The sequence below is a fragment of the Nymphalis io genome, chromosome 17, assembly GCF_905147045.1.
Source record: "Nymphalis io chromosome 17, ilAglIoxx1.1, whole genome shotgun sequence".
In the NCBI taxonomy this organism is placed as follows: Eukaryota; Metazoa; Arthropoda; class Insecta; order Lepidoptera; family Nymphalidae; genus Nymphalis; species Nymphalis io.
This window is the reverse complement of record NC_065904.1, coordinates 24,429-39,370: the sequence shown is the minus strand read 5'-3', so window position 1 is coordinate 39,370 and position 14,942 is coordinate 24,429. Positions and strand designations below refer to the sequence as shown.

The 14,942-nt window shown below is 40.1% G+C and overlaps 3 protein-coding genes across 3 annotated transcripts; 2 read left to right on the top strand and 1 right to left on the bottom strand.

Annotated features, from left to right (window-relative positions):
* Positions 1–381: 381 nt before the first annotated feature.
* Positions 382–1,831, bottom strand: LOC126774937 (pachytene checkpoint protein 2 homolog). The gene has a single exon (XM_050496598.1). The coding sequence runs from the start codon at positions 1,749–1,751 to the stop codon at positions 462–464; it is 1,290 nt and encodes a 429-aa protein (XP_050352555.1). The 5' UTR covers positions 1,752–1,831; the 3' UTR covers positions 382–461.
* A 361-nt stretch (positions 1,832–2,192) lies between these two features.
* Positions 2,193–6,637, top strand: LOC126775144 (guanine nucleotide-binding protein subunit beta-5). Its single transcript, XM_050496927.1, has 5 exons — positions 2,193–2,567; positions 2,961–3,097; positions 3,362–3,480; positions 5,319–5,526; positions 5,600–6,637. Exons 1-5 carry the CDS (start codon positions 2,447–2,449, stop codon positions 6,083–6,085), a joined length of 1,071 nt encoding a protein of 356 aa, XP_050352884.1. The 5' UTR covers positions 2,193–2,446; the 3' UTR covers positions 6,086–6,637.
* Positions 6,638–7,270: 633 nt separating this feature from the next.
* LOC126774698 (uncharacterized) lies at positions 7,271–14,060 on the top strand. Its single transcript, XM_050496234.1, has 5 exons — positions 7,271–7,526; positions 9,136–9,564; positions 11,541–11,691; positions 12,287–12,895; positions 12,986–14,060. The coding sequence occupies exons 1-5, from the start codon at positions 7,454–7,456 to the stop codon at positions 12,996–12,998; spliced, it is 1,275 nt and encodes a 424-aa protein (XP_050352191.1). The 5' UTR covers positions 7,271–7,453; the 3' UTR covers positions 12,999–14,060.
* Positions 14,061–14,942: the final 882 nt, after the last annotated feature.

The window sequence follows — 14,942 nt, the reverse complement described above, 5'->3', positions numbered from 1 at the left end:
CCATACAGTAAATTTTGAAAAACCTCATTTTGAAACTATTTTTTTTTTAATTATAACAAAAAAATTAACTAATACAATTTTTCTTTTAAAATAATGGTAAAAAAATAAACAAACACATTTGGTATATATGATTGCTAAGTGGATTTTAAAAACTACTTAATAAAATTAATTTGGTATAGACCAGTCAAACCTTATGATTCAAAAGCTAAATAAATGCATGAAATATATAAAGATGTTGTTTGAACTTATGTATCATAGGAAATATTGAAAATCAATTTCAGAGGTCTTTTTTTTTTTATTCAAATAATAATATAATTTTACAATTATTACATAAATCGTTAGACTTATTGTTAATAACATATGTAGTGTTATATATTTTAGTTTAATGACACTTGCTAAATATGGTATTCAAATATATCACATAAATGTAACTACAGTCTATATATCACTATTACAATTGATCAGTGATCGCATTTAGTACAATTTGGCAGTTGAGAATCATCTTTTAGTTCTCTGGCATCACTCAGTTGTTGTTGTAAAGCAGTTTGTAATGCATCTATGAACTGAGCAAGGGATGGCTTACCACGAGTGTGCAGTGCCCGAGCGAGGAAAGGCAGGCGGCGCATAGCCCGGCCCGAAATCTGCGCTGCCGCAGCCTCGCGCGCCACGGCCCACAGCCGCAACGAGGCGCGTGACCCTTCCGTGTCCGCGAAGCGCACCGCCTCCAGGATGCGAAGCGCGAACAATTGCTCCCGGGGCGTGACCACGTCGCGTGCCATCATTTCGTCGCAGCAACCCCGTAAAATTTCATAAGCGGCACGTTCTGAAGGTGGACCAATGCGTCGCTTAATGTCTGCTCGATCGACGAACGCAAGGTCGATCGCCCCTGTCACATTGGAAGTGGTTAGGACGAGTGCGTTCGGGTGCCTTTTTAGTCTATCTAGTTGAGTTAGTATAGCGTTCACTGCACGTATGGAATCTGAAGGTTCCAGGCCCGCGAGCGCCGATCGACGCGCATGTGCTAGTGACTCAACCTCGTCGACGAGAACACATGCAAGAAGACTATGATCTTCTACAATTTCACGTATATGTTCAAATAGTTTTGCAACGAGCTTTCCACTTTCAGAGAACCATTTAGAAAACAAACCGTGGGCATTAATTTCTAGAAGACGTACGCGCGGAAACTTGTGTCCTAAACGTACGGCTAGTTTCTGGGCAAGGGCACGACAAAAGCTGGTTTTACCAGTACCCGGGGGTCCATGTAGCAGTACTACTCGATTCCAACTAATAATATTGGGGTCCACGCGGCGATCAGCAAATTCAAAAGCAGTTTCTACAAAACGTAGTGTCTCTTCTTTAAGTTTTGAATCGTATATGAGACTTTCCCACAAGCCATGAAATTCTTCGGTTGGCAGTGCCCAAATATCAGCTGCCGAAATTTCTTCACCAGACGCAGCATCCGTCATGGTGTCGGTCTCCACACCGAAAATATCAAATTGATATACATGGTATACAAACTCGCATTCTGTAATAGCCACTTCTGAATCGTGTTCATCGTCACATAATGTTATAGATTGTACGTGATCTTTGATACTATTATTTTCTTCTAATTCATTGATTTTGATCGTAACGCCAGGATTAAGCGTAATAAAATTTGCCAAGTAAGAATGAACAATATCTTTGATGTAGTCCTTGCTTGCAAGACTTTCTCGTTTTTGTAAAATTTCAACATGAAGTGGTGAGCTCATCATATTAAAGTTATATTTATTTTATTAATTATAATAATCCTATTAATGGTTATTCCTTTTGTAACTTTAAAATAACTGCCACTCCACTCTACGAATGTCATAATAGAGACACAGAGTACATATATAATCACTAAACAGGTTTTGAATAGAGAAACACAGATAGTAGAGTAATTATTTAGACAGATTAAGAATAATTATGGATATATTCGAATATTTATCCATAATTGTATCTTAACTTTAGTTTTATAAAGCACTTATACAATTTTAATTTTTTTTTTGTCATAAGTCATACGTTTCATTCAATATGTATAAAAATATTCATATAAATATAAAATAATAGGTACAATAATAATATTTTTTATATTATAATCATTCTATTCTCTATGACACAGACATTCTTCCTAGGATTTGATGTACCTAGTAGGTAAATATATATGTGTATAGATAGGTACATTGTGAGTGTGATCGACGTTCGACTTCGACGCTGTCTACTTGTCTAGTGTTATCGATTCAGATTTCTGAAATAGTTTTGTTAGGGAAGAGAGCGATCGGAGCTAAAACAATTATTCAAAATGTTATTAATAAACGTTTTTTAATTTCATTGTACCTATAATTGTTAGGGGTTGTTTTGTGTAAGAATGATTGTGTAATATTCATGTGAGAATGTGGCGATAGAAGATACAAAAAGTAGTTGTACGATGGCGGCAGATACGGCGGTGGCTGCCAGCCCTGAGGAGACTCTAGAATCGTTATTGCGGGAAGCTGAAGCTCTAAAGCAAAAGCTGGAAGAGGAACGGCAAAAACTTAACGACGTTACGCGTATGATTTTTTTAATGCCTGATGATTTTTTAAGATTAATCTACATTTTAATGATAGTAGTTTATTAATATAGAAATCATACAAATAGTACCGTATAAATATCCGTATGCAAGCTTAATTTGTGGTGACAGTGTTCTCAAACATAAATTGGTGATTACATTTATTGAATTATGCACAATGACGTATAATTATTAATATTAGACTAGTTCTATCAATTAGTTTTCAATTGGAAAAAATATTAACCTATGCTAGTTTTATGAAAAAAGTTTTTCAATAAAGTATTTATTAATGTTTCTTTAAATTTATTAACTTTTTCTAATTAAAATTTGCAATGGAGATTTTAATATAGAATTGCAATCCTAATTATAAAATTATAATTGATTTTTATCACAGTGTCCTGTGTTGCTGAAAGGTTGGAGCCTATCACTTTCCCTAATCTCAAGTTACGTCGAGTCCTCAAAGGTCATCAGGCTAAGGTTCTATGCTCCGATTGGTCTCCAGATAAACGTCACATAGTATCTTCTTCACAGGTTTGTTTACCTTTATATACTTCTATTAAAAATAAAAAGTATTCCTTAAAAAAAATAGTGGTACCTAATAATCTGTAAAAGCATAACCAGTAGTGATAATTATATTAGATATTCTTAACACTATATATAGATACTTCCTCTTTTGTATAATTCATTCTGTTGCTTGTTATTATTTCATAGTTTCTCTAATTTTGTGATTCTAGTTAATAATATTTAATATTATTTCATATGCTTTTGTTAAAATAACTCGAAACTAATTTTTAGGATGGGAAGGTGATCATTTGGGATGCATTTACTGCAACAAAGGAGCTTACAATTTCCATGCCCAGTACCTGGGTCATGGCTTGTGCGTATGCTCCTTCAGGGAATATGGTTGCAGCAGGGTAAGTAGGACATTCTATATTTACAAATTCAGTGAATAGTGATTGTCGCTCACTTGAAAATGGCCTTTTTTTGCATAATAAACCTTTGAATTAATCTTTACCACTTTTTACAAAATAAACAGTAGCTCTGCGCCAAAATATAATAAACTAATAATTTGGCTTTGCCTATTGGTTGTTGTAGGAGGCAGCTGATGATGCCTTCGGCGACAAGTTAACTGTCAGATTAAAGCTAAATTACTTGATTTGTCTTTGACTAGCATTTCTGAAACTAATGCTAATATTTAGAAAATAAGTTATACATATTTCTCCATTTTTTCATACATATAAATGTTTTGTCAATGTTAATTAAGGAGTTGTCAATTGGGTTAATTTATTTCCAAATAATTCAAGTAATGTAACATGTATCCAAGTAAACTAAATGTGTGTTATCATAAAGTATTATATGATAATACATAATGATACACTGACATGATATCAGGAAAAAATCACAAATATTTTCTTTTTTTCATGATTCGTAGAAATAATTTATATTTTTCATTTTACTGTTTTAATATTTTACTTGAAGTCAGTTCTATCTCATCTGCGAATCGGCTGCAGGAGACTTCGAATCTCGGACACAATTATAATATTCAGATTTAAATTATTTATTTACTTCAGCATTTCCTATGCATTCTATATGGACAGGTTAGCTCTAATTGTATTAGGTCTATTTTACGAAATTTATGTAAAATGTAAGCGGAAGCGGCTCGACAGAGATATAATTATATAATTATTTAGTTAGGAAGCACGTACCAAGTAGGAACTTGGACAAACCCAAGGTTAACGGTTAACGAGCACGCTGTGAATCGGTGAATACAGATATGTATATTCAGATCAAGGCATTAAATTTACTAATTCTCTTACTATTTGACAAACTTCCTCAAGTCTTTAAGTCGCTTATACAGCAAGGTTTGAAGATGAAGGTTTTTAACCTGTGCAACTTACGGACTGATCACTGTTCAAGTAGACAAATCATGAAATGGAGTTCACGGCGAGGAGTGATCATCCAAGAGGATCGAAGACTAAGAAGGTAGCGGGGCCCTAGTAGATGTGGAAGGTGAAGAACCGGGAGCGTAGATGCACCGTCGAAAAGGTTTATGTGAGAGCAGTGTATTCCAAATGGCTGTTGAAGACGATAATTTTGCTACCAAGCCAAAATATCTTGTAGGATCCTCAAAGGATTAGTATCCGATACTCGAACTGTTGCAGTTGTGTATTCTTCAGCCGGGCTACTTCTAATACTGATTTAAATGGACATGGTTTCACGTTTAGGCTTTAGGTAGGCTTTTAAATGCCGTTAATTTAGTTCGCTCGTCGTTTCTAGATAACGCTTAGATATTTCCAAACGTCGCTTTTTATCAGTTACAATAATTAGTTTAGATGGGTTGATGACCTAATAGGAGTATTAGCGCCATAGCTAACTAAATATTTGAGGTCGAGTTTTAAAAATAAATACGTTGTTTTTACTATGAATAATGTGATGACTTGTGTGATTGATACTTTTTGAAACAAATATCAAACAACCCTTCTCCCTCCCTCGGTTAGTACACTTGTCCACTTTCCGTGCAAATCGAAGCATATTAAGTTGTCACATTTATTAAAAGCTGGAATGTGGATCCGGAAACGAATATGGTTTCGGTTACGGCGACGAAGCACGGAGCTCCGTAACATACCACACAATGGTACCGATCAGAAGGATAAATTTGTTTACATCAGCAGTGTCGGCTTACAGCAATATACACGTGAACTGTTTATACATGTGCTCTCTTCTAATATTAGCCATATTTTATTATTTTTAGGGGCCTCGACAACAAGGTGACGGTGTTCCCGCTGGGCGGCGCGGGCGACGACGAGCCGGCCGCCCGCAAGCGCACCGTGGCCACGCACACCTCCTACATGTCGGCTTGTCTCTTCCCCAACACCGACCGACAGATACTCACGGGCGGCGGCGACGGCACCTGCGCGCTCTGGGACGTGGAGTCGGGTCAGCTGCTGCAAAGTTTTCAGGTGAACACATCGTTGGAAATAAGGATTTAGGATTAATAAAACGTATCATTGACGTCTGGCTTCGTTTCGACAGGCACATGCGGCGGACGTGATGGCTCTGGACCTGGCGCCGACGGACATGGGCGACACGTTCGTGTCGGGCGGCTGCGACCGCGCCGTGCTGGTGTGGGACATGCGCTCCGGCCACGCCGTGCAGGCCTTCGACACGCACCTGTCGGACGTGAACAGCGTGCGCTACCACCCGTCGGGCGACTCGCTGGCGTCCGGCTCCGACGACTCGTGCTGCCGGTTGTTCGACCTGCGCGCCGACCGCGAGGTGGCGCGCTACGGCAAGGACAGCGTCATCTTCGGCGTGAACTCGGTGGAGTGGTCGGTGAGCGGGCGCCTGCTGTTCGCGGGCTACAGCGACTACACGGCGTGCGCGTGGGACGCGCTGCGGGCGGCGCGCGTGTGCGTGCTGTGCGGCCACGAGCACCGCGTGGCGCGCGTGCAGCTGGCGCCCGACGGCACGGCGCTGGCCACGGCCTCGTGGGACGCCACGCTGCGCGTGTGGGCCTGACTGCCCGGCCCCTTGGTTTACGTTCGTTGTTTGTGACGTTCTTCCGATTTATTGCGAGTTATGTAGAAATTTCTCGATTCGACGATCTAGTCGTGAGCTCCATGAGATCTGCAATTTAGAGAGTATGAGTATTGTTATAGTTCCGTCGAGTGTGCGACGAGCGGCTCCTGCGGCTGCACCTCCCGATGATCTTTACGTTTGTATTCGTGATAGAGAAATGTGATCGGAAACGTGAGAATGCTTCGAGGTGTTACTATGTTCTAATTTATTAGTGAGTGTTGATTAGAAGCATAATTCCCTGTTCAATGTAGCCTGCGTCGCTGGCAAGTCATGTTTTGTGAAATAGGATCTTCACTATGAGAGAGATAATTTTGTCTCGACTGAAAGTTTCATAGTACTGCCACTGACTTGTGGAACATTATGTTAATTCAAACCTATTGTAAAGTTGCAAATAAAGATGTTAGTGAGAATCTATGTTATAAACTTATATTTTAAATGGAAAAGTACCTTGCGTGGTGTGATCCCGCCTTCTATCAATAAATTCAATGTTTATTTCCTGTTTTATTTGCGACGGCACAACTCACAGCTTTATTAGTAGAGTATTAAATACTATTATTTACAAAATGTTTCAACTTATTAAAAGCCACTGATACCAAATATAATTAAAAATAACAAAGAAATTGTTTTGCTTAATGTTAGATGTCTATCCTATTCAATTCCAATCGAAGAAGGAATCGAATAAAAAAACTTGGTACTATGCATTATAAACAGCATGTGACCAACTTTGTATCTTTATTTATAACTTTAATTTTATTTATAATTTGTTTATTTATAATAAACACAACACTACTATATATATCCAATTCAACTTAAGTTTCGATAATCATTTGGCTGATATTTAAAACATTAGGTATTAACCTAAACCATAACAAGCCTCCCTCTACACGCAGACTAAAACTAGTAGGTAGTATGACTATTTTTTTTAATAGACGCAAATACATAAGATCGTTTATTAATGTCTAACTTAATTATAAAATTATTCTCATCAACCAACTACGACTTTCAAACGGTATTATTGTATTTGAAAAATGATAATATACATGTTAAAAGACTAATCTGTTCTAAAGGTATAGAATTTTAGGATTTGGCAACACCGTAGTGGCAGTGGCCTCGATCGCCGATTGACTCACTCGTTTAGATGACATTTGACAGTGACTGTTCTAAAAGGAATACTGCGCCATTTTGCGCACCATTGTTCTTGGGTGGGCCTAATATATTTAGTTTTATTGTCCTGACTGTATTCGATTACAGTCGGGTTACTAGTTTTCAATCTCACAGAAGCGAAAGAAGATCGTGCTGGTGTCAGCCATGGGCCGGACTGCTTTTTGTTTGCCTTTGGCAATTCTATTTTTAGCAAGTGTAATTTCATCAAAGGCACAAAGTAAGTAATAATTTATTTTATCATTTTAAACATATTTTAATGTGATATTCCTAGATAAATGATGATCGTTAAAGAGTTAATTGCATGTCGAAGTATTTTGTAGGTCAATGAAATGATGCTCTAGTTGAAGGTGTTGGACTGTTGGGTGATGTCATGAGTAGTATCGCTTTTCTAATTTTATTAAATTACTCGAATCTTTGTAAAACCTTGCAACAGCCTTATTCCCCTCCATTAGCGATACCTTGGTTCCGATTGTAAATTGTGTATTATTTTAATAAATACCAGTAGTTTAAACAAAAACATTGTTATGTGTCACACTAAAATGTATTATTTTAAAATCCGTCTGTTAATAAGATTTGATTTTGTTAAAGACAAATGGTTTTTCTATTTTTACAAGATTTCATTCAGAGGTTATTAAATTAACATAAATTAATTTATTTAATGAATCATTTTATGCAAAAGACATCATCATTAGATTAAGAATAATTTATCAGATAAGATGTTATTCGGTTGCTTTAATTAATTCAGTAAAGTTTTGTGATACTTGAATTGATAAAGAGCTTTAAGTTGTTTTCAAGTATAGCTTGTTACATAACATAATCATTTTGAAGCAAAAGAAAAACCCCTTTGCGTATTGGTGCAACAGACACAATGCAATGCCATTGAACATGAAGTTAAGTTCGCATAACAAGGAAACATATTAAATGCACTTTAATTACAAGTCATGAATATCCTGTTTGTTACTGGCAGCTAGAGATAGGCATCAGTTTATAGTTCAGTATAAATCTGCGCATGTTATCATGAATGATAGTGAGATAGCATTATCTTTTGTGTATCAAAGTCTTAACAAACACCGCAATTGGCTTTATTTGTTAGTTCTGCTCTTGTCTGCATGAGGCTCTATTTACTGGGACTTTACCATTACTTTTACAGTTCATCTCGTTCAGCTTCAGAATAATAGTTTTCTATTAATAATGTGGATCAAATAAAATGAAGAGGAAAGTAGGGTGAATAAATATATCTATAAATATATAATTATAACAATATATTCGAATATAAACCCATACACACACATTCTCAGATTTCAAGTTCATTGTTTCCGATTCTATGATTAAAATGAGGAGTTAAATAAAATAGATATTTTTTCATTTTTGTCTTTTCTAACACATTTGATCATCCACAGCTCTAGCTTTAGCTACATCTGTGCGTGTTCTACTTCAAATATTGATAATTTCCCTTTCAATGAGCCTTACAATTATCATTTATAGGAGATTGGTAATTAATTAAGTTTGTTAAAGGAACTGGTAACTGTATGTAAACAGCAGTTGCAACCAATTGTACTCTATCTAATTATTGTTAATGAAAGGAGGACAAGGCATCGTGAAATGCAATTAACAATTAAATCGTTCTGAATAATCGTCTATTGTCAAAGAGGTAATATCCGACGAATATAAACAAAACGACTATCAATAGAATAGATACAAAAAAAACAGCTTCGAAAGAAGTATCTCTCGCGACACGAGAGAGGGTCGCGAGGGAGGTGCTCAGGGGGGTACAAGCGTACGCGTGTCTGGGGAGCGCGATAGTAGCGAGGAAGCATCGTGCGCAGAGACGGAGGCGGCCGTGTCGAGCGTGGCCGGCGAGGAAAGTCGCGTGACGGTGGCGGCCGGCGCGCCGCTAACGGTGGAGTGTCGGCTGCGGCCCGAGCAGCGCGCCGAGTGGCGCCGGGACGGCGGCGCGCCCCCGCCGGACCTGCGCGCCGCGCCCGAGGCGCCCGCGCCCGACGCGCGGCTCGCGGCCCGCCTGCGCGCGCCCGCCGCCCGCGCGCACCACGCCGGCCTCTACACGTGCAGCCGCGAGCGCGACCACCGCGTGCGCGTCGTGGTGCTGCCCGCCGCCGGTACCGCCGCATGCCGCTCCTCACCGCACCGTCTCCGCCGCTTTGCTGCCCGTGCTCGTGCTCGCTCGCGACCGCCCGGCCCCGGCGACGCCGCGCTCGCCTCCCGGGTCGGGCCGGGGTCGGACGGGTCGTCATTCTGTAGCTAGATTTCGATTTACGACCACCGTCGGAATATTATTTCTTATGTAGTTTGGCGTATAGAACTGTAGTCGTATCGTCTGTATCGCTGACTGACGCAATAGTACGAGTACTGCCCGTTAGAGCCAATGTATTTTTCTTTCGTAATTAGACGTAGTGCTTTTCTAATTAGGTGGTCGGTGTATTCGTTGATACTTTAGTATATTTTGAACATTTTGTTTATCAATTCCATATAATAAAGAACGAGACGTGACACAATGCGCGCGAGGGCGTGCCGCCTTCACTTAACTGTGTGTGCGTGTCTGTCACTTTGTTTAACAAAATATTATTTGTAATCTCTCTTAAAAATTCTTTACAAATCTGTTAACACAACCTTTTGCTGTCACTCTTTATGTTATATTTATGTATATGTGTATATTATTATTATTCAATCTTAATACTTAATATTAGAAATTGAATGCAATTTAATATTAATATAATAATAATAATAGGTTCTAATACGTAGGTATATAGCATACGTATGGAAATATATGTGATTGCTGGTAGATCGTTGAGTATTGGGCGCAGACACGAAGAAGCAGGACGAGGTCGATCGATTTTATGCGGAAGGCCAAATCGGATAAGGCCCTTTTCAGAACGACATTGAGGAAATATTGAGGAACACCTTTCACAAAGTCTGCTTCACCTCCAGTTGCTAAATTATCCGTATTAATCTCGAAAACAAAGTATCTCTTATCTTTTTTTTTAATATTTCGTTATTACGTATTGCGATGTGTTGCCAATCGCGACTATCGCTTCGTCCTCGTTTCATATTAACATGTATATCGACGCATTTAAATCGTTTATATTGCGGGACAATCGACACAGATTAAGTTAACTTGTTATCTTCGATTAAAATAATGTATTATAGAACGTAATTCTTATCAAGTCGAAGTATGCCTGAGCGCAAGATTGTTAACGTTACTGTATTTTATTACATTACATATTTCTGATATGTGATGTACAAACATTTATATGGACGCGCACGTTTTTAATCGCCATTCATAAATTATTACTTTGTTTTTAGTATTTGATTTTTATGTTTTATTTATATTCTAGAAAATTGTAGACAATAGGAATTTTTCATAGTAGATATATTAGTTTAACATTAGGATATAAACTGCTTTCTAATTTGCTATCCAGGCAACTGTATCGTGAGTTAAGGTTGAAGAGCTTGTCAGCAGGCAGTCGGTTGAATCCGAGTAGCTAGGATTCGACCTGTAAAGTAATAACGATTTTGATAGTACACGTAATTATTAAAAACACTATTGAAATATTGATTTGTTTTTGGATGCACAAGTTTTACACTAACCGACTCACCAATAACGGAGTGTAGCGACCTTAATGGTTTACAGTAAGTATCACATCGATAGATAAACAAATCAATATTTACTCGCCATCAAATGTTTATAGACTTTAAAAAAGTTTTAAAACCTTGTAATTGTGAGACGATTGACGCAGCGGGTAGCGTGCCTGCCACCTTCGTTTGGGATTTGCAGATTTGCGTATACATGCAAATACATATGTCGCGACAAGAGGAATATAATGCATGGTATAAGAAATATTAACGTTATTCATTTAGTTATATTAGATTTTTGTCATATATGTTTTAGTTTTTTTAGTTTTTGTCATATAGTTGTTGGTATTTTTTGTAACATACATTTAACACAGTTTTGTACCAATCGAGTGCGCTCTGTTCATAGAGCTTGAATGCCATTATTGATGTCTTAAATATAAGAACTTATATATTAATAAGCCCTATTGTTGTATTATTCTTAGTACAATATATCATACCACTACAGTAGGATACCCAGATAGACTATCCGCAACCACACAGCGGGGTTTCGTTTGTCGGCCCTATACGGCATACGTTACGTAGAGGTTGGTAGATAGTGCAGGAGCTCAAGGGTTGAGAGTGACGCGTTCGCGTGTTACAGGCGAAGCGCCCGCGCCCACAACCGCGCCCGCTCCCGCCTCTGCGCCCGCCCCCGTCCCCAGCGATGACCTGCCCGAGCTTCTGTACGACGTGAGGGGCAACTTCTCTCTTCACTGTCAGCTGCCCAACGACAACAGTCTCGCCTACGTTTGGTACGTGTAAAATGCAAATTACTCGCCCAGCTTTGGACACATTTTGCCACTTATGAATTATTATTCGTTGTGTTTGGCATTCGTCGACAGCCGGTCATCATTATTCTACCGCCAAAAATACTACATGCATTACGAGTTCAACTATTACGAGTTATAGTGCATGTGCGACGTTGAAATATTATTAATTAAACTTGTATGTACTGCTAACGATATACTCAGTTTTAGTTTCATATTTATCTAAAGTAAAAAAGTTATTTTTCTTAAAATGTTGATTGTTAAACATATAATAAATATGTACACATCATTATCTGTTAACGAAGTAAATATTTCGAGGGTCAGAAGGATAAATTATCTTAATTTTATATTTAGATAACGAGTGACGTATTAATCGACCGTTTCCGCGTGTTTTAATTGACGTAAACACCACAGTGTGCGGGCGGCATGTACAATACTGTCCTAGCAGTCGAGGAGCCCGTGACCTTGTCCCGCATATGCTCTCTGTATGTTACGTAGCTTTTGTTCCAACTCTCGACATAATGTCGTCCGAAACGATTCGATAAATGACGTCATAGATGACGGCAACGAACATTTCCAGGAAAAAGAACGAGACCGACATCGAGCAGGTGTGGGAGCTGAAGGACCGCTACCAGCTGGAGCGCGGCGGCGCCGAGTTCCGCGTGGCGCGCGCGTACGAGGACGACTTCGGCAACTACTCGTGCGCGCTGACCGGCCAGGCGAGCGAGCAGCGCTGGGCCGTGCGCGGCCGCCCGCACCTCAAGCTGCCCGCCAACACCAACGTCGTCGAGGGGCAGAAGCTGAAGCTCGTGTGCAAGGTGGTGGGCAAGCCGTACTCGCGCGTCTCCTGGGCGTACACCAACTCGACCGAGCCCGACGCCAACTTCACCGACGCCACGGAGGTGCTGGGCTCGCGCGCCTCGCTGGCCGACAGCGAGCAGGGCGTGCCGGACGGCGTGCTGCTGCTGGACGAGGCGCGGCGCGCGGACGCGGGGCGCTACCGCTGCGGCGCGGCGGGCGCGCTGCTGCCGGCCGTCACCACGCTGCGCGTCAAGGACATGTACGCGGCGCTCTGGCCCTTCCTCGGCATCTGCGCCGAGGTCTTCGTGCTCTGCGCCATCATACTCGTCTACGAGAAGCGCCGCACCAAGCCCGAGCTCGACGACTCGGACACCGACAACCACGACCAGTGAGTACCCGCCCGCGGCGCGCCCCGCCCGCGGCGCGCCCCGCCCGCTCGCCCGCTCGCGCGCACTGACGAGGTCCCTTTGTGTTGCAGGAAGAAGTCGTAGGCGCGTCCAGCAGTGCGCAGAGGGAGCCGCGGCTGAGCGCCGTCGCCGCGACTCTTGAGATTTTAAGTTTGTAACGAGTTTACCAAAAAGTTGTTTGTTATTTAGTTGAAATATGCGTTCCGAAGTACCGCTGACCGCGCCGGCCGCGCCGACCGCGCCGACCGCGCCGACGTGTCGGCTATTCGTAATATTATTGTACTTTCATCATTTCTATTCAGATTTTATTTAAGTTATAGTATATATATTCGTTTATTCGATACTAAAGTTGATATTTTAACATACTAATGCTTTTATTATCTGTCGTTATTTCTACCTGTCTACAGATGAATCAGCTTGGAGACATTTTTACGTATTATAGTGTAATACAGTCATTTCAGTAGCGTTACAAGTGTTACGCCATATTTATTTTTATTATTTTGTTATTAATTAGTTCATTGTTTGTTTTACGTCATTTATTGTTATTCTTTGATATAAAAACTGTTAGTTAAAGATGGCCCCGGTGGTAGAACATGATCGAGGTGAGCCATTGATTTCCAAAACTATAGCGGTTTTGTATAATTTATACAAATATTTCGATAATGCGAGATAAATACCTCTACATTTTAAAATATATTTATTTGTCTGCTGACCATAAAGTACAACAAAGGAAAACGTCTCCAAACTGATTTAGCTGTATATTTCATTAGCGTAAGATTTATATAAATAATTAAAACTATTGAATAACTTCTCCGATGACAAAACGTCTCGACGTTTAGCGTTTTTTCGAATTTAATTTTGTAAGTGCGTGTAGAGTTACGTTGTTTTAGCAGGTAATTAACAAAACTGGAATGTAAATGTTTGTAAATTATCGAACTTCGAAAAAAAATAATTGTAATCAAATAAATTAATAACTTGTAATTTTGTTAAGGCTCATATTATCCTGCAACATTCTAGGCAATTGCGTACAAAAGGTATTGTCCGTCAGCAGCGAGAGGAACCGTGGGTCGAGTGCGCGGCGACAGTTGACTTACGTGTTATGTGAATGTGATATGAATTATGTTTCCAATAAATTATTCCGGTTTATGGCGTTTTATTGATTTATTGTTGCAACCTTGCAACTGTTCTGCAATCTGAAATGCAGTTAAATCGTTTTTATCTTTAAACTTAAAAAATCTAAATTTACAGTTTGTCACAATAATAGTAACAGACTGTGAATGTCCCATTGCTAGGATAAGGCCTCCTCTCCTTTTTGAGAAGGTTTTGAGCTTATTTGACCACGCTGCTCCAATGCGGTGGAATACAGATGTGGCAGAATTTCAGTAAAATTAGACATATGCAGGTGTCCTCACGATGTTTTCCTTTACCGTCAAGCACGAGATGAATTCTAAACACAAGTTGAGCACATGAAAATTTAGTGGGGCTTGCCTTGAACACGATCATCGGTTAAGATTCACGAGTGTTAACCAATGGGCCATCTAGGCCACGTTAATACAGTTAGGAATAAGGAAGAAATCTATAGGAATGTCTAAGAACTCGACCTCGCTGTTTGAGGTCGAGTTCTCTAACATCCGAGGACTCCACACTAACCTCAACGCTGTCCACCACCATCTCGAGACAGCACGGCCAGCAATGTTGTTTCTCACGGAGACACAAAGGGTCCGTTCACACAGACCGGCTCGGAGAGGAGAGCAGATTTTTATCACGTTGGAAACAGTGTTTTGAGTGATTGTAGTAAAGTTTATTTTTGCATTTGCACCTTTTTTGTCATTAAAAATGCCTGAACGCGCTTCGTGTGAAGTAATAAAAGGAGCCGACCGGCTCCGCTTGCGTGCTCTTTCTCGCTCGCACCCGCTTTCAGATCTCTTCCAGCCGGTCGATGTGAAATAGTTGGCGGCTCCGCTCCGGCCAATTCCAAGCGTATACGACCCGGTCTGTGTGAAAAGAAAAAAGCAGGCCGATGCTCTC